General features: G+C 41.7%; 1 protein-coding gene across 8 annotated transcripts in view; it reads right to left on the reverse strand.

The window, feature by feature from the left end:
• The window catches only part of Chd1 (chromodomain-helicase-DNA-binding protein 1), a 347,004-nt gene that overhangs the window by 26,208 nt on the left and 295,897 nt on the right, over nt 1-24,899 (reverse strand). For 7 of the 8 annotated variants that reach the window (XM_071676941.1, XM_071676940.1, XM_071676937.1 and 4 more), the window contains exon 27: nt 7,625-7,924. In XM_071676941.1, coding sequence (XP_071533042.1) covers nt 7,640-7,924 — 285 coding nt within the window. In that variant the 3' untranslated portion in view covers nt 7,625-7,639. Of the gene's footprint in view, nt 1-7,624; nt 7,925-24,899 lie in introns of those variants that run through there. The other variant, XM_071676943.1, reaches the window with a different exon arrangement.

Genomic DNA, 24,899 nt, shown 5'->3' on the forward strand with positions numbered 1-24,899 from the left:
AGATTAATAAAAGATATAATAGGTGATGGAGGAAACAGAACATGAATAAAATATCCAAGAATAAATACTATACTTTAACTCAACTAGAAGTTTGACATACCTCATCCCATAAAGGATGAGTTTTATCCAATTCCTTAGTTTCATCTAAAGGAACTGGTTCTCCATTAGCAGTTATGTGCACAGGTCCAGCCTTCTTCTCCTTATCCTTCTTCTCTTTCTTCTCTTTTTTTTCTTTCTTCTTTTTAATTTTCTCTCCATCTTTAATATCAGCCTCTTCTTTAATCTTATCACCATCTTCCTTCTCTTCTTTAATATCTTTTGATTTTATCTTTGATTCCTTTGATTCCTTATGCTCCTTTGGTTCCTAATAAAGAAAAAGACAAAAAGACAGCTGTGAAAACATCAAGTCAAGCTGATGAGGGTGAAAGATGAATAAATATTATAGACATGCAGTCACATGAGGGTGAATGATGAAAGTATGACGGCAATACAATTAAAACAAGTTGTGCGAAATACTTGTTCATTAACAGTATCCTCCACTAGACACTTAAATTAAAGCATAAGAACCAGTGCACTGGTTTCCTTGACGTGAGGTATGTCATGTGATGTTTCATTCCATTACATTCTTTACCTTTTACCTTTTTAACTTTTTCTATTACCCTGGGATAAGGGAGAAAGAATTCTAACTTCTTATTCCCTGCAAGTCATAGAAGGCAACTATAGGGAGCAGGAGGGGTGGCCTCGAAACACCCCCCCCCCCCCTTCCTTCTTGTATTTTAATCTCTAAAAGAAGGAACAGAAGAAGGAGCCAACAGGGGAGTGCTCATACTCCTTGAAGGCTCAGGCTGGGGTGTCTGAATGTGTGTAGATGTAACCAAGATGAGAAGAAAGGGAAGATATATGGTATGTTTGAGGAAAGAAACCTGCATCTTCTGATTTTGAGGAAAGAAACCTGCATCTTCTGATTTTGAGGAGAGAAACCTGCATCTTCTGATTTTGAGTGAAACAAAGCTCTATGTTAAAACAGAAGAACAGTTTGGAAATGTCTTAGGAGTAAAGTCAGGGGTTCATGAAGAAACAAGAGCTATGGAAGGAGTTGCACGACTCCTGAAGCATTTGTGGGAGTGTGTTAAAGCGGAAGGAAGTAAATTCTAGATTGAAGTAAATTCTAGATTGATTTGGGTAAAAGCAAAAGTGAGTGGAAAGATATGGATGATTACTAGTACTTTATGCACCTGGCCATGAGAAGAAAGATCATGAAAGGCAAGTGTTTTGTGAGCAGCTGAGTGAGTGTCAGCAGTTTTGATGCACAATACCAGATATAAGCGGTGGGTGATAAAAATGTGAAGGTGATTTATGTGGCAGTTGAGGGTGTAATTGAGGGGAAGGGGGTATTCATTGTTATGAATGAAAATGGTAAAGAGCTTGTGGAGCTTTGTGTAGAAAAAGAACTGGTGATTAGGAATAAATGGTTTATTATTTTTATTTATTATACTTTGTTCCTGTCTCCTGCGTTAGTGAGGAAGTGCGAGGAAACAGATGAAAGAATGGCCCAACCCACCCACATACACATGTATATACATACACGTCCACACACGCACATATATATACCTATAAATTTCAACGTATACCTACATATACATACACAGACAAACACATATATGAACACGTATGTAATTCATACTTGCTGCCTTTATTCATTCCCGCTGCCACCCTGCCACACATGAAATGACAGCCCCCTCCCCCCCGCACGTATGCGAGGTAGCACTAAGAAAAGACAACAAAGGCCACATTCGTTCACACTCAGTCTCTAGCTGTCATGTATAATGCACCAAAACCACAGATCCCTTTCCACATTCAGGCCCCACAAAACTTTCCATAGTTTACCCCAGATGCTTCACATGCCCTGGTTCAATCCATTAACAGCATGTCAACCCCAGTATAAAATATCATTCCAATTCACTCTATTCCATGCCCTCCTTTCACCCTCCTGCATGTTCAGGCCCCGATCACACAAAATCTTTTTCACTCCATCTTTCCACCTCCAATTTGGTCTCCAACTTCTCCTCGTTCCCTCCACCTCCTACACATATATCCTCTTGGTCAATCTTTCCTCACTCATTCTCTCCATGTGCCCAAACAATTTCAAAACACCCTCTTCTGCTCTCTCAACCACGCTCTTTTTATTTCCACACATCTCTCTTACCCTTACGTTACTTACTCGATCAAACCACCTCACACCACACATTGTCCTCAAACATCTCATTTCCAGCACATCCATCCTCCTGCGCACAACTCTATCCATAGCCCACGCCTCGCAACCATACAACATTGTTGGAACCACTATTCCTTCAAACATACCCATTTTTGCTTTCCTAGATAATGTTCTCGACTTCCACACATTCTTCAAGGCTCCCAGGATTTTCGCCCCCTCCCCCCACCCTATGATCCAATTCCGCTTCCATGGTTCCATCCGCTGCCAGATCCACTCCCAGATATCTAAAACACTTTACTTCCTCCAGTTTTTCTCCATTCAAACTTACCTCCCAATTGACTTGACCCTCAACCCTACTGTACCTCATAACCTTGCTCTTATTCACATTTACTCTTAACTTTCTTCTTTCACACACTTTACCAAACTCAGTCACCAGCTTCTACAGTTTCTCACATGAATCAGCCACCAGCGCTGTATCATCAGCGAACAACAACTGACTCACTTCCCAAGCTCTCTCATCCCCACCAGACTTCATACTTGCCCCTCTTTCCAAAACTCTTGCATTCACCTCCCTAACAACCCCATCGATAAACAAATTAAACAACCATGGAGACATCACACACCCCTGCCGCAAACCTACATTCATATATTTATCCCTGGGGATAGGGATTAAGAATACTTCCCAGGTATTCCCTGCATGTCGTAGAAGGCGACTAAAAGGGGAAGGGAGGGGGGGCTGGAAATCCTCCCTCGTTTTTTTTTTTAATTTTCCAAAGAAGGAACAGAGGGGCAGGTGAGGATATTCCAAAAAAGGCCAGTCCTCTGTTCCTAACGCTACCTCGCTAACGTGGGAAATGGCGAATAGTTTAAAAGAAAGAAAGAAGAATATATATATATTATTATATATATATATATATATATATTTTTTTTTTTTTTTTTTTTTTTTTTTTTTATACTTTGTCGCTGTCTCCGCGTTTGCGAGGTAGCGCAAGGAAACAGACGAAAGAAATGGCCAACCCCCCCCATACACATGTACATACACACGTCCAGACACGCAAATATACATTACCTACACAGCTTTCCATGGTTTACCCAGACGCTTCACATGCCTTGCTTCAATCCACATGACAGCACGTCAAACCCTGTATACCACATGACTCCAATTCACTCTATTCTTGCCCTCCTTTCACCCTCCTGCATGTTCAGGCCCGATCACACAAAATCTTTTTCACTCCATCTTTCCACTCCAATTTGGTCTCCCTCTTCTCCTCGTTCCCTCCACCTCCGACACATATATCTCTTGGTCAATCTCTCTCACTCATTCTCTCCATGTGCCCAAACCATTTCAAAACACCCTCTTCTGCTCTCTCGACCACGCTCTTTTTATTTCCACACATCTCTCTTACCCTTACGTTACTTACTCGATCAAACCACCTCACACCACACATTGTCCTCAAACATCTCATTTCCAGCACATCCATCCTCCTGCGCACAACTCTATCCATAGCCCACGCCTCGCAACCATACAGCATTGTTGGAACCACTATTCCTCAAACATACCCATTTTTGATTTCCGAGATAATGTTCTCGACTTCCACACATTTTTCAACGGCTCCCAAAATTTTCGCCCCTCCCCACCCTATGATCCATTCCGCTTCCATGGTTCCATCGTGAAAGTCCACTCCCAGATATCTAAAACACTTCACTTCCTCCAGTTTTTCTCCATTCAAACTTCACCTCCCAATTGACTTGACCCTCAACCCTACTGTACCTAATACCTTGTCTTATTCACATTTACTCTCACTTTCTTTTCACACACTTTACCAAAATCAGTCACCAGCTTCTGCAGTTTCTCACATGAATCAGCCACCAGCCTGTATCATCAGCGAACAACAACTGACTCACTTCCCAAGCTCTCTCATCCCCAACAGACTTCATACTTGCCCCTCTTTCCAAAACTCTTGCATTTACCTCCTAACAACCCATCCAATCAAATTAAATACAGAATTCACCACCCTGCCACAAACCACATTCACGAGACAACACATTTCCTCTTCTACACACACATGCCTACATGCCGAGAAAACTCTCTTTAACATTTCACACCATATATATTCCACACATCATCTTCACTATACTTCAATATATATGCTACATAAAATCATGTTTAAGTATTTAATATTAACTATTCATTTAAATTATGTATATTTTGTTGAAAATTATGAATACTTAAATTTTATGTATTTATACTGAGCATATATAGAGTTGAGAGATGCTCTGTGGAAGGTATATAAGAATATATGGTGTGGGAGGCAAGTTGTTAGAAGCAGTGAAAAGTTTTTATCGAGGATGTAAGGCATGTGTACGTGTAGGAAGAGAGGAAAGTGATTGGTTCTCAGTGAATGTAGGTTTGCGCAGGGTGTGTGATGTCTCCATGGTTGTTTAATTTGTTTATGGATGGGGTTGTAAAGGAGGTAAATGCAAGAGTCCTGGAAAGAGGGGCAAGTATGAAGTCTGTTGGGGATGAGAGAGCTTGGAAGTGAGTCAATTGTTGTTCGCTGATGATACAGCGCTGGTGGCTGATTCATGTGAGAAACTGCAGAAGCTGGTGACTGAGTTGGTAAAGTGTGTGGAAGAAGAAAGTTGAGAGTAAATGTGAATAAGAGCAAGGTTATTAGGTACAGTAGGGGTGAGGGTCAAGTCAATTGGGAGGTGAGTTTGAATGGAGAAAAACTGGAGGAAGTGAAGTGTTTTAGATATCTGGGAGTGGATCTGTCAGCGGATGGAACCATGGAAGCGGAAGTGGATCATAGGGTGGGGGAGGGGGCGAAAATTTTGGGAGCCTTGAAAAATGTGTGGAAGTCGAGAACATTATCTCGGAAAGCAAAAATGGGTATGTTTGAGGGAATAGTGGTACCAACAATGCTGTATGGTTGCGAGGCGTGGGCTATGGATAGAGATGTGCGCAGGAGGATGGATGTGCTGGAAATGAGATGTTTGAGGACAATGTGTGGTGTGAGGTGGTTTGAGCGAGTAAGTAACGTAAGGGTAAGAGAGATGTGTGGAAATAAAAAGAGCGTGGTTGAGAGAGCAGAAGAGGGTGTTTTGAAATGGTTTGGGCACATGGAGAGAATGAGTGAGGAGAGATTGACCAAGAGGATATATGTGTCGGAGGTGGAGGGAACGAGGAGAAGAGGGAGACCAAATTGGAGGTGGAAAGATGGAGTGAAAAAGATTTTGTGTGATCGGGGCCTGAACATGCAGGAGGGTGAAAGGAGGGCAAGAAATAGAGTGAATTGGAGTCATGTGGTATACAGGGGTTGACGTGCTGTCAGTGGATTGAAGCAAGGCATGTGAAGCGTCTGGGGTAAACCATGGAAAGCTGTGTAGGTATGTATATTTGCGTGTGTGGACGTGTGTATGTACATGTGTATGGGGGGGGGGGCCATTTCTTTCGTCTGTTTCCTTGCGCTACCTCGCAAACGCGGGAGACAGCGACAAAGTATAAAAAAAAAAAAAAAAAAAAAAAAAAAAAAAAAAAAATTCTTCAAAGCAAACACTTGATCCACACATCCTCTACCACTTCTGAAACCACACTGTTCTTCCCCAGTCTGATGCTCTGTACATGCCTTCACCCTCTTAATCAATACCCTCCCATATAATTTCCCAGGAATTCCCAACAAACGTATACCTCTGTAATTTGAGCACTCACTCTTATCCCCTTTGCCTTTGTACAATGGCACTATGCAAGCATTCCGCCAATCCTCAGGCACCTCACCATGAGTCATATATACATTAAATAACCTTACCAACCAGTCAACCATACAGTCACCCCCTTTTTTGATAAATTCCACTGCAATACCATCCAAACCCACTGCCTTGCCTGCTTTCATCTTCCGCAAAGCTTTTACTACCACTTATCTGTTTACCAAATCATTTTCCCTAACCCTCTCACTTTGCACACCACCTCGACCAAAACACCCTATATCTGCCACTTTATCATCAAACACATTCATCAAACCTTCAAAATACTCACTCCATCTCCTTCTCACATCACTACTACTTGTTATCACCTTCCCATTTGCCCCCCTTCACTGAAGTTCCCATTTGTTTTCTTGTCTTATGCACTTTATTTACCTCCTTCCAAAACACCTTTTTATTCTCCCTAAAATTCAATGATACTCTGACACCCCAATTCTCATTTGCCCTCTTCTTCACCTCTTGCACCTTTCTCTTGACCTCCTGCCTCTTTCTTTTATACATCTCCCACTCCTTTGCATTATTTCCCTGCAAAAATCATCCAAATGCCTCTCTCTTCTCTTTTACTAATAATCTTACGTGAATAAAATATGAAAGATCTAAGTATGTGCATGTAGGGACTAGCCTGGTATTCTCATTTTGATGAGACATAAAGTATAACCAGAAATCCTAACATGGAAGTAAGATGGTTTCAGGCACCACTTTAATGCTCCTGAGAGAGGTATTTAGTGCAACACCATGCAGCTGATTTTCCTTTGGCAAACTAATATTTCTTTGTAGAGTTAGAATAATAGAACACTTGAATAAAAAAGTACATAAAATCTTAAACATTTCTGTGGTGTTACATCTAAGAGACCAACAAGTCCAATTAATTTCCACAGCATTAATAAAAGTTAGTGAAGTTATGAGAAAACATTAAAGGCAATAGTCTGGGTATGTTGTGTGGAATTTGACTTGGCATGGGAAGGGGAGGGGGGAATATAAGAGAGATTGGTCTGCATTATTGTTCTGTGTTATCCAGGTTCATGCCAGGGGCCAGGCAGAGTTGGAAAAGTAACTGATCACTGTGATGAATACATTGAGACACTGACTTATCACTGATATAAGCTAACCTGTCTTGGCTTTTGCAAAATACCATCCTTCAGAAGTGAAAGGCAGCTTTTTTTGACATGATATGGCCTAAGGACCCCTTTCTTGAAAAGGTCCTTTTACTCCAGATGCTCTTTCAAATCCAATTACAATTGCATAAGGTATCTTTTTATTTTAAAATTGATATCAACGCTTCACATAATTAGTTGAAATTGTACATTATTTTTATTATTATTATTATTATTATTATCATTATTATTTATCCCTGGGGATGGGGGAGAAAGAATGCTTCCCACGTATTCCCTGCGTGTCGTAGAAGGCGACTGAAAGGGGAGGGAGCGGGGGGCTGGAAATCCTCCCCTCTCGTTTTTTTTTAATTTTCCAAAAGAAGGAACAGAGAATTGGGCCAGGTGAGGGTATTCCCTCAGAGGCCCAGTCCTCTGTTCTTAACGCTACCTCGCTAATGCGGGAAATGGCGAATAGTTTGAAAGAAAGAAAGATTAATAAAAGATATAATAGGTGATGGAGGAAACAGAACATGAATAAAATATCCAAGAATAAATACTATACTTTAACTCAACTAGAAGTTTGACATACCTCATCCCATAAAGGATGAGTTTTATCCAATTCCTTAGTTTCATCTAAAGGAACTGGTTCTCCATTAGCAGTTATGTGCACAGGTCCAGCCTTCTTCTCCTTATCCTTCTTCTCTTTCTTCTCTTTTTTTTCTTTCTTCTTTTTAATTTTCTCTCCATCTTTAATATCAGCCTCTTCTTTAATCTTATCACCATCTTCCTTCTCTTCTTTAATATCTTTTGATTTTATCTTTGATTCCTTTGATTCCTTATGCTCCTTTGGTTCCTAATAAAGAAAAAGACAAAAAGACAGCTGTGAAAACATCAAGTCAAGCTGATGAGGGTGAAAGATGAATAAATATTATAGACATGCAGTCACATGAGGGTGAATGATGAAAGTATGACGGCAATACAATTAAAACAAGTTGTGCGAAATACTTGTTCATTAACAGTATCCTCCACTAGACACTTAAATTAAAGCATAAGAACCAGTGCACTGGTTTCCTTGACGTGAGGTATGTCATGTGATGTTTCATTCCATTACATTCTTTACCTTTTACCTTTTTAACTTTTTCTATTACCCTGGGATAAGGGAGAAAGAATTCTAACTTCTTATTCCCTGCAAGTCATAGAAGGGAACTATAGGGAGCAGGAGGGGTGGCCTCGAAACACCCCCCCCCCCTTCCTTCTTGTATTTTAATCTCTAAAAGAAGGAACAGAAGAAGGAGCCAACAGGGGAGTGCTCATACTCCTTGAAGGCTCAGGCTGGGGTGTCTGAATGTGTGTAGATGTAACCAAGATGAGAAGAAAGGGAAGATATATGGTATGTTTGAGGAAAGAAACCTGCATCTTCTGATTTTGAGGAAAGAAACCTGCATCTTCTGATTTTGAGGAGAGAAACCTGCATCTTCTGATTTTGAGTGAAACAAAGCTCTATGTTAAAACAGAAGAACAGTTTGGAAATGTCTTAGGAGTAAAGTCAGGGGTTCATGAAGAAACAAGAGCTATGGAAGGAGTTGCACGACTCCTGAAGCATTTGTGGGAGTGTGTTAAAGCAGAAGGAAGTAAATTCTAGATTGAAGTAAATTCTAGATTGATTTGGGTAAAAGCAAAAGTGAGTGGAAAGATATGGATGATTACTAGTACTTTATGCACCTGGCCATGAGAAGAAAGATCATGAAAGGCAAGTGTTTTGTGAGCAGCTGAGTGAGTGTCAGCAGTTTTGATGCACAATACCAGATATAAGCGGTGGGTGATAAAAATGTGAAGGTGATTTATGTGGCAGTTGAGGGTGTAATTGAGGGGAAGGGGGTATTCATTGTTATGAATGAAAATGGTAAAGAGCTTGTGGAGCTTTGTGTAGAAAAAGAACTGGTGATTAGGAATAAATGGTTTATTATTTTTATTTATTATACTTTGTTCCTGTCTCCTGCGTTAGTGAGGAAGTGCGAGGAAACAGATGAAAGAATGGCCCAACCCACCCACATACACATGTATATACATACACGTCCACACACGCACATATATATACCTATAAATTTCAACGTATACCTACATATACATACACAGACAAACACATATATGAACACGTATGTAATTCATACTTGCTGCCTTTATTCATTCCCGCTGCCACCCTGCCACACATGAAATGACAGCCCCCTCCCCCCCGCACGTATGCGAGGTAGCACTAAGAAAAGACAACAAAGGCCACATTCGTTCACACTCAGTCTCTAGCTGTCATGTATAATGCACCAAAACCACAGATCCCTTTCCACATTCAGGCCCCACAAAACTTTCCATAGTTTACCCCAGATGCTTCACATGCCCTGGTTCAATCCATTAACAGCATGTCAACCCCAGTATAAAATATCATTCCAATTCACTCTATTCCATGCCCTCCTTTCACCCTCCTGCATGTTCAGGCCCCGATCACACAAAATCTTTTTCACTCCATCTTTCCACCTCCAATTTGGTCTCCAACTTCTCCTCGTTCCCTCCACCTCCTACACATATATCCTCTTGGTCAATCTTTCCTCACTCATTCTCTCCATGTGCCCAAACAATTTCAAAACACCCTCTTCTGCTCTCTCAACCACGCTCTTTTTATTTCCACACATCTCTCTTACCCTTACGTTACTTACTCGATCAAACCACCTCACACCACACATTGTCCTCAAACATCTCATTTCCAGCACATCCATCCTCCTGCGCACAACTCTATCCATAGCCCACGCCTCGCAACCATACAACATTGTTGGAACCACTATTCCTTCAAACATACCCATTTTTGCTTTCCTAGATAATGTTCTCGACTTCCACACATTCTTCAAGGCTCCCAGGATTTTCGCCCCCTCCCCCCACCCTATGATCCAATTCCGCTTCCATGGTTCCATCCGCTGCCAGATCCACTCCCAGATATCTAAAACACTTTACTTCCTCCAGTTTTTCTCCATTCAAACTTACCTCCCAATTGACTTCACCCTCAACCCTACTGTACCTCATAACCTTGCTCTTATTCACATTTACTCTTAACTTTCTTCTTTCACACACTTTACCAAACTCAGTCACCAGCTTCTGCAGTTTCTCACATGAATCAGCCACCAGCGCTGTATCATCAGCGAACAACAACTGACTCACTTCCCAAGCTCTCTCATCCCCACCAGACTTCATACTTGCCCCTCTTTCCAAAACTCTTGCATTCACCTCCCTAACAACCCCATCGATAAACAAATTAAACAACCATGGAGACATCACACACCCCTGCCGCAAACCTACATTCATATATTTATCCCTGGGGATAGGGGATTAAGAATACTTCCCAGGTATTCCCTGCATGTCGTAGAAGGCGACTAAAAGGGGAGGGAGCGGGGGGCTGGAAATCCTCCCCTCGTTTTTTTTTTAATTTTCCAAAAGAAGGAACAGAGGGGGCCAGGTGAGGATATTCCAAAAAAGGCCCAGTCCTCTGTTCCTAACGCTACCTCGCTAACGTGGGAAATGGCGAATAGTTTAAAAGAAAGAAAGAAGAATATATATATATATATATATATATATATATATATATATTTTTTTTTTTTTTTTTTTTTTTTTTTTTTTATACTTTGTCGCTGTCTCCCGCGTTTGCGAGGTAGCGCAAGGAAACAGACGAAAGAAATGGCCCAACCCCCCCCCCCCATACACATGTACATACACACGTCCAGACACGCAAATATACATACCTACACAGCTTTCCATGGTTTACCCCAGACGCTTCACATGCCTTGCTTCAATCCACTGACAGCACGTCAACCCCTGTATACCACATGACTCCAATTCACTCTATTTCTTGCCCTCCTTTCACCCTCCTGCATGTTCAGGCCCCGATCACACAAAATCTTTTTCACTCCATCTTTCCACCTCCAATTTGGTCTCCCTCTTCTCCTCGTTCCCTCCACCTCCGACACATATATCCTCTTGGTCAATCTCTCCTCACTCATTCTCTCCATGTGCCCAAACCATTTCAAAACACCCTCTTCTGCTCTCTCGACCACGCTCTTTTTATTTCCACACATCTCTCTTACCCTTACGTTACTTACTCGATCAAACCACCTCACACCACACATTGTCCTCAAACATCTCATTTCCAGCACATCCATCCTCCTGCGCACATCTCTATCCATAGCCCACGCCTCGCAACCATACAGCATTGTTGGAACCACTATTCCCTCAAACATACCCATTTTTGATTTCCGAGATAATGTTCTCGACTTCCACACATTTTTCAAGGCTCCCAAAATTTTCGCCCCCTCCCCCACCCTATGATCCACTTCCGCTTCCATGGTTCCATCCGCTGACAGATCCACTCCCAGATATCTAAAACACTTCACTTCCTCCAGTTTTTCTCCATTCAAACTCACCTCCCAATTGACTTGACCCTCACCCCTACTGTACCTAATAACCTTGCTCTTATTCACATTTACTCTCAACTTTCTTCTTCCACACACTTTACCAAACTCAGTCACCAGCTTCTGCAGTTTCTCACATGAATCAGCCACCAGCGCTGTATCATCAGCGAACAACAATTGACTCACTTCCCAAGCTCTCTCATCCCCAACAGACTTCATACTTGCCCCTCTTTCCAGGACTCTTGCATTTACCTCCTTTACAACCCCATCCATAAACAAATTAAACAACCATGGAGACATCACACACCCCTGCCGCAAACCTACATTCACTGAGAACCAATCACTTTCCTATATATATATATATATATATATATATATATATATATATATATATATATATGTGAATATATATATATATATATATATATATAGAGAGAGATGCTCTGTGGAAGGTATTAAGAATATATGGTGTGGGAGGCAAGTTGTTAGAAGCAGTGAAAAGTTTTTATCGAGGATGTAAGGCATGTGTACGTGTAGGAAGAGAGGAAAGTGATTGGTTCTCAGTGAATGTAGGTTTGCGGCAGGGGTGTGTGATGTCTCCATGGTTGTTTAATTTGTTTATGGATGGGGTTGTAAGGGAGGTAAATGCAAGAGTTTTGGAAAGAGGGGCAAGTATGAAGTCTGTTGGGGATGAGAGAGCTTGGGAAGTGAGTCAGTTGTTGTTCGCTGATGATACAGCGCTGGTGGCTGATTCATGTGAGAAACTGCAGAAGCTGGTGACTGAGTTTGGTAAAGTGTGTGGAAGAAGAAAGTTGAGAGTAAATGTGAATAAGAGCAAGGTTATTAGGTACAGTAGGGGTGAGGGTCAAGTCAATTGGGAGGTGAGTTTGAATGGAGAAAAACTGGAGGAAGTGAAGTGTTTTAGATATCTGGGAGTGGATCTGTCAGCGGATGGAACCATGGAAGCGGAAGTGGATCATAGGGTGGGGGAGGGGGTGAAAATTTTGGGAGCCTTGAAAAATGTGTGGAAGTCGAGAACATTATCTCGGAAAGCAAAAATGGGTATGTTTGAGGGAATAGTGGTTCCAACAATGTTGTATGGTTGCGAGGCGTGGGCTATGGATAGAGATGTGCGCAGGAGGATGGATGTGCTGGAAATGAGATGTTTGAGGACAATGTGTGGTGTGAGGTGGTTTGATCGAGTAAGTAACGTAAGGGTAAGAGAGATGTGTGGAAATAAAAAGAGCGTGGTTGAGAGAGCAGAAGAGGGTGTTTTGAAATGGTTTGGGCACATGGAGAGAATGAGTGAGGAGAGATTGACCAAGAGGATATATGTGTCGGAGGTGGAGGGAACGAGGAGAAGAGGGAGACCAAATTGGAGGTGGAAAGATGGAGTGAAAAAGATTTTGTGTGATCGGGGCCTGAACATGCAGGAGGGTGAAAGGAGGGCAAGAAATAGAGTGAATTGGAGTCATGTGGTATACAGGGGTTGACGTGCTGTCAGTGGATTGAAGCAAGGCATGTGAAGCGTCTGGGGTAAACCATGGAAAGCTGTGTAGGTATGTATATTTGCGTGTGTGGACGTGTGTATGTACATGTGTATGGGGGGGGGGTTGGGCCATTTCTTTCGTCTGTTTCCTTGCGCTACCTCGCAAACGCGGGAGACAGCGACAAAGTATAAAAAAAAAAAAAAAAAAAAAAAAAATATATATATATATATATATATATATATATTATCCCTGGGGATAGGGGAGAAAGAATACTTCCCACGTATTCCCTGCGTGTCGCAGAAGGTGACTAAAAGGGGAGGGAGCGGGGGGCTGGAAATCCTCCCCTCTCAATTTTTTTTAATTTTCCAAAAGAAGGAACAGAGAAGGGGGCCAGGTGAGGATATTCCCTCAGTGGCCCAGTTCTCTGTTCTTAACGCTACCTCGCTAACGCGGGAAATGGCAAATAGTTTGAAAAAAAAAAAAAAAAATATATATATATATATATATATATATATATATATATATATTTTTTTTTTTTTTTTTCATACGATTCGCCATTTCCCGCGTTTGCGAGGTAGCGTTAAGAACAGAGGACTGGGCCTTAGACGGAAAATCCTCACCTGGCCCCCTTCTCTGTTCCCTCTTTTGGAAAATAAAAAAAAAAAAAAAACGAGAGGGGAGGATTTCCAGCCACCCGCTCCCTTCCCATTTAGTCGCCTTCTACGACACGCAGGGAATACGTGGGAAGTATTCTTTCTCCCCTATCCCCAGGGATAATATATATATATATATATATATATATATATATATATATATATATATATATATATGTATCCCTGGGGATAGGGGATTAAGAATACTTCCCATGTATTCCCTGCGTGTCGTGAAAGGCGACTAAAAGGGGAGGGAGCGGGGGGCTGGAAATCCTCCCATCTCGTATTTTTTTTTTTTTTCTAATTTTCCAAAAGAAGGAACAGAGGGGGCCAGGTGAGGATATTCCAAAAAAGGCCCAGTCCTCTGTTCTTAACGCTACCTTGCTAACGCGGGAAATGGCGAATAGTTTGAAAGAAAGAAAGATATATATATATATATATATATATATATATATATATATATATATATGTGAATATACACATATATATATATATATATATATATATATATATATATATATATATATATATATATATATATATATATACAGGAGTTGTGGGAGTATGTGATAGAATGTAAATTCTCGATTAATATGGGTAAAACTGAAAGTTGATGGAGAGAGGTGGGTGATTATTGGTGCATATGCACCCGGGCATGAGAAGAAAGATCATGAGAGGCAAGTGTTTTGGGAGCAGCTGAATGAGTGTGTTAGTGGTTTTGATGCACGAGACCGGGTTATAGTGATGGGTGATTTGAATGCAAAGGTGAGTAATGTGGCAGTTGAGGGAATAATTGGTATACATGGGGTGTTCAGTGTTGTAAATGGAAATGGTGAAGAGCTTATAGATTTATGTGCTGAAAAAGGACTGATGATTGGGAATACCTGGTTTAAAAAGCGCGATATACATAAGTATACTTATGTAAGTAGGAGAGATGGCCAGAGAGCATTATTGGATTACGTGTTAATTGACAGGCGTGCGAAAGAGAGACTTTTGGATGTTAATGTGCTGAGAGGTGCAACTGGAGGGATGTCTGATCATTATCTTGTGGAGGCGAAGGTGAAGATTTGTATGGGTTTTCGGAAAAGAAGAGTGAATGTTGGGGTGAAGAGGGTGGTGAGAGTAAGTGAGCTTGGGAAGGAGACCTGTGTGAGGAAGTACCAGGAGAGACTGAGTACAGAATGGAAAAAGGCGAGAGCAATGGAAGTAAGGGGAGTGGGGGAGGAATGGGATGTATTTAGGGAATCGGTGATGGATTGCGCAAAAGATGCTTGTGGCATGAGAAGAGTGGGAGGTGGGTTGATTAGAAAGGGTAGTGAGTGGTGGGATGAAGAAGTAAGAGTATTAGTGAAAGAGAAGAGAGAGGCATTTGGACGATTTTTGCTGGGAAAAAATGCAATTGAGTGGGAGATGTATAAAAGAAAGAGACAGGAGGTCAAGAGAAAGGTGCAAGAGGTGAAAAAAAGGGCAAATGAGAGTTGGGGTGAGAGAGTATCATTAAATTTTAGGGAGAATAAAAAGATGTTCTGGAAGGAGGTAAATAAAGTGCGTAAGACAAGGGAGCAAATGGGAACTTCAGTGAAGGGCGCAAATGGGGAGGTGATAACAAGTAGTGGTGATGTGAGAAGGAGATGGAGTGAGTATTTTGAAGGTTTGTTGAATGTGTTTGATGATAGAGTGGCAGATATAGGGTGTTTTGGTCGAGGTGGTGTGCAAAGTGAGAGGGTTAGGGAAAATGATTTGTTAAACAGAGAAGAGGTAGTGAAAGCTTTGCGGAAGATGAAAGCTGGCAAGGCAACAGGTTTGGATGGTATTGCAGTGGAATTTATTAAAAAAGGGGGTGACTGTATTGTTGACTGGTTGGTAAGGTTATTTAATGTATGTATGACTCATGGTGAGGTGCCTGAGGATTGGCGGAATGCGTGCATAGTGCCATTGTACAAAGGCAAAGGGGATAAGAGTGAGTGCTCAAATTACAGAGGTATAAGTTTGTTGAGTATTCCTGGTAAATTATATGGGAGGGTATTGATTGAGAGGGTGAAGACATGTACAGAGCATCAGATTGGTGAAGAGCAGTGTGGTTTCAGAAGTGGTAGAGGATGTGTGGATCAGGTGTTTGCTTTGAAGAATGTATGTGAGAAATACTTAGAAAAGCAAATGGATTTGTATGTAGCATTTATGGATCTGGAGAAGGCATATGATAGAGTTGATAGAGATGCTCTGTGGAAGGTATTAAGAATATATGGTGTAGGAGGAAAGTTGTTAGAAGCAGTGAAAAGTTTTTATCGAGGATGTAAGGCATGTGTACGTGTAGGAAGAGAGGAAAGTGATTGGTTCTCAGTGAATGTAGGTTTGCGGCAGGGGTGTGTGATGTCTCCATGGTTGTTTAATTTGTTTATGGATGGGGTTGTTAGGGAGGTAAATGCAAGAGTTTTGGAAAGAGGGGCAAGTATGAAGTCTGTTGGGGATGAGAGAGCTTGGGAAGTGAGTCAGTTGTTGTTCGCTGATGATACAGCGCTGGTGGCTGATTCATGTGAGAAACTGCAGAAGCTGGTGACTGAGTTTGGTAAAGTGTGTGGAAGAAGAAAGTTAAGAGTAAATGTGAATAAGAGCAAGGTTATTAGGTACAGTAGGGTTGAGGGTCAAGTCAATTGGGAGGTGAGTTTGAATGGAGAAAAACTGGAGGAAGTGAAGTGTTTTAGATATCTGGGAGTGGATCTGGCAGCGGATGGAAACATGGAAGCGGAAGTGGATCATAGGGTGGGGGAGGGGGCGAAAATTCTGGGGGCCTTGAAGAATGTGTGGAAATCGAGAACATTATCTCGGAAAGCAAAAATGGGTATGTTTGAAGGAATAGTGGTTCCAACAATGTTGTATGGTTGCGAGGCGTGGGCTATGGATAGAGTTGTGCGCAGGAGGATGGATGTGCTGGAAATGAGATGTTTGAGGACAATGTGCGGTGTGAGGTGGTTTGATCGAGTGAGTAACGTAAGGGTAAGAGAGATGTGTGGAAATAAAAAGAGCGTGGTTGAGAGAGCAGAAGAGGGTGTTTTGAAGTGGTTTGGGCACATGGAGAGAATGAGTGAGGAAAGATTGACCAAGAGGATATATGTGTCGGAGGTGGAGGGAACGAGGAGAAGAGGGAGACCAAATTGGAGGTGGAAAGATGGAGTGAAAAAGATTTTGTGTGATCGGGGTCTGAACATGCAGGAGGGTGAAAGGAGGGCAAGGAATAGAGTGAATTGGAGCGATGTGGTATACCGGGGTTGACGTGCTGTCAGTGGATTGAATCAAGGCATGTGAAGCGTCTGGGGTAAACCATGGAAAGCTGTGTAGGTATGTATATTTGCGTGTGTGGACGTATGTATATACATGTGTATGGGGGGGGGGGTTGGGCCATTTCTTTCGTCTGTTTCCTTGCGCTGCCTCGCAAACGCGGGAGACAGCGACAAAGTATAATAAAAATATATATATATGTGAATAAGAGCAAGGTTATTAGGTACAATAGGGTTGAGGGTCAAGTCAATTGGGAGGTAAGTTTGAATGGAGAAAAACTGGAGGAAGTAAAGTGTTTTAGATATCTGGGAGTGGATCTGGCAGCGGATGGCACCATGGAAGCGGAAGTGGATCATAGGGTGGGGGAGGGGGCGAAAATTCTGGGAGCCTTGAAGAATGTGTGGAAGTCGAGAACATTATCTCGGAAAGCAAAAATGGGTATGTTAGAAGGAATAGTGGTTCCAACAATGTTGTATGGTTGCGAGGCGTGGGCTGTGGATAGAGTTGTGCGAAGGAGGATGGATGTGCTGGAAATGAGATGTTTGAGGACAATGTGTGATGTGAGGTGGTTTGATCGAGTAAGTAACGTAAGGGTAAGAGAGATGTGTGGAAATAAAAAGAGCGTGGTTGAGAGAGCAGAAGAGGGTGTTTTGAAATGGTTTGGGCACATGGAGAGAATGAGTGAGGAAAGATTGACCAAGAGGATATATGTGTCGGAGGTGGAGGGAACGAGGAGAAGTGGGAGACCAAATTGGAGGTGGAAAGATGGAGTGAAAAAGATTTTGTGTGATTGGGGCCTGAACATGCAGGAGGGTGAAAGGAGGGCAAGGAACAGAGTGAATTGGAGCGATGTGGTATACCGGGGTTGACGTGCTGTCAGTGGATTGAATCAGGGCATGTGAAGCGTCTGGGGTAAACCATGGAAAGCTGTGTAGGTATGTATATTTGCGTGTGTGGACATGTATGTATATACATGTGTATGGGGGTGGGTTGGGCCATTTCTTTCGTCTGTTTCCTTGCACTACCTCGCAAACGCGGGAGACAGCGGCAAAAAAAAAAAAAAAAATATATATATATATATATATATATACTTAGAAAAGCAAATGGATTTGTATGTAGCATTTATGGATCTGGAGAAGGCATATGATAGAGTTGATAGAGATGCTCTGTGGAAGGTATTAAGAATATATGGTGTGGGAGGAAAGTTGTTAGAAGCAGTGAAAAGTTTTTATCGAGGATGTAAGGCATGTGTACGTGTAGGAAGAGAGGAAAGTGATTGGTTCTCAGTGAATGTAGGTTTGCGGCAGGGGTGTGTGATGTCTCCATGGTTGTTTAATTTGTTTATGGATGGGGTTGTTAGGGAGGTAAATGCAAGAGTTTTGGAAAGAGGGGCAAGTATGAAGTCTGTTGGGGATGAGAGAGCTTGGGAAGTGAGTCAGTTGTTGTTCGCTGATGATACAGCGCTGGTGGCTGATTCATGTGAGAAACTGCAGAAGCTGGTGACTGAGTTTGGTAAAGTGTGTGGAAGAAGAAAGTTAAGAGTAAATGTGAATAAGAGCAAGGTTATTAGGTACAGTAGGATTGAGGGTCAAGTCAATTGGGAGGTGAGTTTGAATGGAGAAAAACTGGAGGAAGTGAAGTGTTTTAGATATCTGGGAGTGGATCTGGCAGCGGATGGAAACATGGAAGCGGAAGTGGATCATAGGGTGGGGGAGGGGGCGAAAATTCTGGGGGCCTTGAAGAACGTGTGGAAGTCGAGAACATTATCTCGGAAAGCAAAAATGGGTATGTTTGAAGGAATAGTGGTTCCAACAATGTTGTATGGTTGCGAGGCGTGGGCTATGGATAGAGTTGTGCGCAGGAGGATGGATGTGCTGGAAATGAGATGTTTGAGGACAATGTGTGGTGTGAGGTGGTTTGATCGAGTGAGTAACGTAAGGGTAAGAGAGATGTGTGGAAATAAAAAGAGCGTGGTTGAGAGAGCAGAAGAGGGTGTTTTGAAGTGGTTTGGGCACATGGAGAGAATGAGTGAGGAAAGATTGACCAAGAGGATATATGTGTCGGAGGTGGAGGGAACGAGGAGAAGAGGGAGACCAAATTGGAGGTGGAAAGATGGAGTGAAAAAGATTTTGTGTGATCGGGGCCTGAACATGCAGGAGGGTGAAAGGAGGGCAAGGAATAGAGTGAATTGGAGCGATGTGGTATACCGAGGTTGACGTGCTGTCAGTGGATTGAATCAAGGCATGTGAAGCGTCTGGGGTAAACCATGGAAAGCTGTGTAGGTATGTATATTTGCGTGTGTGGACGTATGTATATACATGTGTATGGGGGGGGTTGGGCCATTTCTTTCGTCTGTTTCCTTGCGCTACCTTGCAAACGCGGGAGACAGCGACAAAGTATAAAAAAAAAAAAAAAAAAATATATATATATATATATATATATATATATATATATATATATATATATATATACATATGGATGGTGTGATTAGAGGTAGAAGCAAGACTTGGGAAAGAGGGTGCAGAGATGGAGTGTGGCTGTGAGGTATGGTGGTTAGAGACAAGCCTGTTTGCCGAAGATACTGTGCTGTTTGCTTAGTGTGAAGAGGAGTTGCAGATGGATGTAAATTTCTTTTATGATGTATATTGATGCATGCAACTGGAGGTAAATATGAGTAAAAATAGAGTAATGGTGTTTGAAAGGAAGGAAAGAAAGTGAAAGTAGAGATTTTGCAAAATCCCATACGGCGAAAGAAGAGAGTGTACTAAACCACATTATAGATATGGGAGGATAAAGACTGAAAGAGATGAAAGAATCTAAGTATTTAGGGGTTTGGTAATAGGAAGGAGAGATAAGGGAGAGAGAGAGTAGTACAGGGTAAAAGAGTCACCGAGTCCCTTAATAGAATAATGAAGAGTAGAAATTCATGAATGGAAGAGAAAAAAGGATTACGGGACAGTATCGTCATCCCAACCCTGACCTATGCAGCTGAAAAATGGATATATAATGAGCCACAGAGGGCAAGAATCCAGTCTGTGGAAATGAGTTATTTGAAAGGAGCATGTGGTTTGACTAGACAGAATGAAGAAAAAAATGGGGTGTATGAGAGATGTGCTATGGCAGTATATGCAAAGGGAATGAATTGTGGAGTTGTAGGGTGGGTGAAAGGTAATACCATGAGGTGGACAGAATGCAATATGGGGAGTTTACAAAGGGAGTGTATGATAGCACAATTAAAGAAGTTGGTGTGAGAGAAAGATCAGCGACATGGGGAAATGGAGTGGAAGAGTACTATAGGAAGAGAAATGGTGGAAGAATGCTTAGAATACTGTATGACTAGACAGAATGAAGAAAAAATGGGGTGTATGAGAGATGTGCTATGGCAGTATATGCAAAGGGAATGAATAGTGGAGTTGTAGGGTGGGTGAAAGGTAATACCATGAGGTGGACAGAATGCAATATGGGGAGTTTACAAAGGCAGTGTATGATAGCACAATTAAAGAAGTTGGTGTGAGAGAAAGATCAGTGACATGGGGAAATGGAGTGGAAGAGTACTGTAGGAAGAGAAATGGTGGAAGAATGCTTAGAATACTGTATGCAATGGAGGCATGTAAGGACAGGGATAGGCAGAGACTCTATTGCTAAGGCCACCCCCTTGATGAGAATTCCCTATCATCAGTATATCTGCAGAGATGAATCCCCTATTATCAGTATTTCAACATCCCTGAGAAATATGTGTTTCACAGCTTCCTGTACCATCCTCATTATTATCTCTGTACATTTGTTCTGGATCACTGTATGTCTCTGGAGTACTATATACAAACACTACCATACACATCTTACCTCCAGTTACTCCTCCTACTATGTACTGCCTGAATGGGATATATTCTGCCTTATCCTGAAACTTATGGCTATCTATAATTAAGGGGGCCAAACCTCCTCCTTCCTTTGCCTTCCCTTTCCATTCTTACAATTATGTACCTCCCTAAGTAAACAGGTGATATGTTATATCTTAAATACACTTGTTTCCACAACTCCAATAATATCAGATGTATTTTCTCAAATGTGATCACTAAATTCCATCTCTTTATCATTTATCATTAACCTATCACCATTTGTAAACATTAAACATTACTTTCACTGACATTTCCATCACCTAACATTCCTTGTCTGTCTGCAGTGCTATCCTCTTACTTCATTTGAAGTCCCCTATTCTTTGTCATCTTACTGTATTTTTGTTTTTCTCCCTCTCTTCCTTTGGTCTATCACCTTTGATGAATTCCCCATTGAACTCTACCTTTTTTTTAAGTTTCTTTGTCTGCTTATTACCTCCTGGCTGGATGACTCTAAAGCAAATGCAATCATAATTGGTCTCCTCTTACATTTTGATTATAACTATCAATTCTTCATTTTTTCCTTTATCACTAAAGCTGTGTCTAACAAATCCACAACCTCCAGTAATCTTTTAATGAATATTTTTTCTTTCTTTCCCTTGTTTTTCTTGACTTTGCAAAAGCAGCTGATGAAGCAAACTACAGAAAATAGCTAAACAAAATATCAAAAGTGAGAAAGAATGATGGATGAAAGAGTTTCTAAGAAACATAAAGGTCAAACTGTTAGCAAACAGAATCATGTCCGAGGAGGGAGATGTCCTATCTGGGTTACTTCGGGGAATGGCATTAGTCTCAGTACTCTTTATATCAATGATGTCAGACATCAAGAGTGAAGTAAAAGAAACCATAGTTAGGAGCTGTGCTGATGAAACCAGAGTATGCAAAATGACTTGATCAGAAACAAATCAAAAAAGGGATGCAATAAGACTGAGACAACTTGAAACTGAACAGAATTGAACCTGATGGAATTTATGAAGATAAAGTTAAGTAAAATATGGACAAAGGAAGAGTATATATCTGGTACCACATAAATGCCCAAAATGGAAAGTGATAGAAAGTGGAACAAGTGTAAAAGATTTTGATGTCATCATTACGAAAGCATTTTGAGAAGATAACACTATCAAGCCAAGTAACGAGTGAAAAGATTCGAGAAGTTTCTCTGCAAAAGACAGAAATACACTGATGAAAGTGTTTAAGAGTTACCCCCTGCCAGTGGCTTGTTAAGGGTGAGGCACTAATGGCTAAAAAAAAGCACTAGAGTTCACCAGTTATGGAGACTTTTCCTTGGCAATTCCCTTGAGAGATTTCCTGAAGGGAACAGGCATCAGAGATATGGAGAGATAGATACAGATGGAGAGATAGATAAAAAGAAAAGTAAAACTGGAGAGGAGGATTTCCAGCCCCCAAATCTCAACCCATCTAGTCATCTCCTATGAGCTACGTATGGATGTGAGAGGATATGGCCTATTTTCATCAGTTTCTTGGCAATGCCTTGCAAACGCAGGGGGTGGCAGTGTTGCTTCCTGTAGGGCAGGGTGGTACCGGGAATGGATAAAGGCAAGCAATTACGAATAAGTACATGTGCATATATGTGTATATATGTGTATACATGTGTATGTATGTATATAAATGTGTCTATGTCTGTTTTTTTCATACTATTTGCCATTTCCCGCATTAGCAAGGTAGCGTTAAGAACAGAGGACTGAGTCTTTGAGGGAATATCCTCACTTGGCCCCTTTCTCTGTTCCTTCTTCTAGAAAATCAAAAATACATATGCTCAAATTACAGAGGCATAAGTTTGTTGAGTATTCCTGGGAAATTATATGGGAAAGTATTGACTGAGGGGGTGAGGGAATGTACAGAGCATCAGATTGGGGAAGAGCAGTGGTAGAGGATGTGTGGATCAGGTGTTTGCTTTGAAGAATGTATGTGAGAAATACATGAAAAGCAAATGGATTTGTATGTAGCATTTATGGATCTGGAGAAGGCATATGATTGAGTTGATAGAGATGCTCTGTGGAAGGTATTAAGAATATATGGTGTGGGAGGTAAGTTGTTAGAAGCAGTGAAAAGTTTTCATTGAGGATGTAAGGCATGTGTACATGTAGGAAGAGAGGAAAGTGATTGGTTCTTAGTGAATGTTGGTTTGTGGCAGGGGTGTGTGATGTCTTCATGGTTGTTCAATTTGTTTATGGATGGGGTTGTTAGGGAGGTGAATGCACCAGTTTTGGAAAGAGGGGCAAGTATGCAGTCTGTTGTGGATGAGAGAGCTTGGGAAGTGAGTCAGTTGTTGTTCGCTGATGATACAGTGCTGGTGGCTGATTCGGGTGAGAAACTGCAGAAGCTGCTGACTGAGTTTGGTAAGGTGTGTGAAAGAAGAAAGCTGAGAGCAAATGTAAATAAGAGCAAGGTTATTAGGTACAGTAGGGTTGAGGGACAAGTCAATTGGGAGGTAAGTTTGAATGGAGGAAAACTGGAGGAAGTGAAGTGTTTTTGATAACTGGGAGTGGATCTGGCAGAGGGTGGAACCATGAAAGTGGAAGTGGGTCATAGGGTGGGGGAGGGGGCAAAAGTTCTGGGAGCATTGAAGAATGTGTGGAAGTCGAGAACATTATCTCAGAAAGCAAAAATGGGTATGTTTGAAGGAATAGTGGTTCCAACAATGTTATATGGTTGCGAGGCATGGGCTATAGATAGAGCTGTGTGGAGGAGGGTGGATGTGTTGGAAATGAGATGTTTGAGGACAATATGTGGTGTGAGGTGGTTTGATCGAGTAAGTAATAATGGGGTAAGAGAGATGTGTAGTAATAAAAAGAGTGTGGTTGAGAGAGCAGAAGAGGGTGTTTTGTAATGGTTTGGTCACATGGAGAGAATGAGTAAGGTAAGATTGACCAAGAGGATATATGTGTCAGAGGTGGAGGGAACGAGAAGTGGGAGACCAAACTGGAGGTAGAAAGATGGAGTGAAAAAGATTTTGAGTGATCGGGGCCTGAACATGCAGGAGGGTGAAAGGTGTGCAAGGAATAGAGTGAATTGGAACGACGTGGTATACTGGGGTCAATGTGCTGTTAATGGATTGAACCAAGGCATGTGAAGCGTCTGGAGTAAACCATGGAAAGTTCTGTGGGGCCTGGATGTGGGAAGGGAGCTGTGGTTTCAGTGCATTATACATGACAGCTAGAGACTGAGTGTGAACGAATGTGGCCTTTGTTGTCTTTTCCTAGCACTACCTCGTGCACATGCGGGGGGAGGGGGTTGTTATTTCATGTGTTGCGGGGTGGCAATGGGAATGAATAATGGCAAACTATGAATTATGTACATAAGTATATATTTATATGTCTGTGTGTGTATATATATGTATACGTTGAGATGTATAGGTATGTATATTTGCGTGTGTGGACATGCATGTATATACATGTGTATGTGGGTGGGTTGGGCCATTCTTTCGTCTGTTTCCTTGCGCTACCTCACTAACGCGGGAGACAGCGACAAAGCAAAATAAATAAATGTATATATATCCCTGGGGATAGGGAAGAATACTTCTCATGCATTCTCTCCATATGACCAAACCATTTCAATACACCGTCTTCAGCTCTTTCAACCACACTCTCTATATTACCACACATCTCTCTTACCCTTTCATTGCTTACTCGATCAAACCACCTCACGCCACATATTATCGTTAAACATTTCATTTCCGAAACATCCACCCTCCTCCGCACAACCCTATCTATAGCCCATGCCTCGCAACCATATAACATTGTTGGAACCACTATTCCTTCAAACATACCCAGTTTTGCTCTCTCAGATAATGTTCTCGCCTTCTACACATTCTTCAACGTTCCCAGAACCTTCACCCCTACCCCACCCTGTGACTCACTTCTGCTTCCATGGCTACGTCTGCTGCTAAATCCACTCCCAGATATCTAAAACACTTCACTTCCTCCAGTTTTTCTCCATTCAAACTAATCTCCCAATTAACTTTTCCCCTCAACCCTACTGAACCTAACAACCTTGCTCTTACTCACATTTACTCTCAACTTTCTTCTTTCACGCACGTTACCAAAT

Source organism: Panulirus ornatus, chromosome 24 (genome assembly GCF_036320965.1).
Source record: "Panulirus ornatus isolate Po-2019 chromosome 24, ASM3632096v1, whole genome shotgun sequence".
Taxonomy (NCBI): Eukaryota; Metazoa; Arthropoda; class Malacostraca; order Decapoda; family Palinuridae; genus Panulirus; species Panulirus ornatus.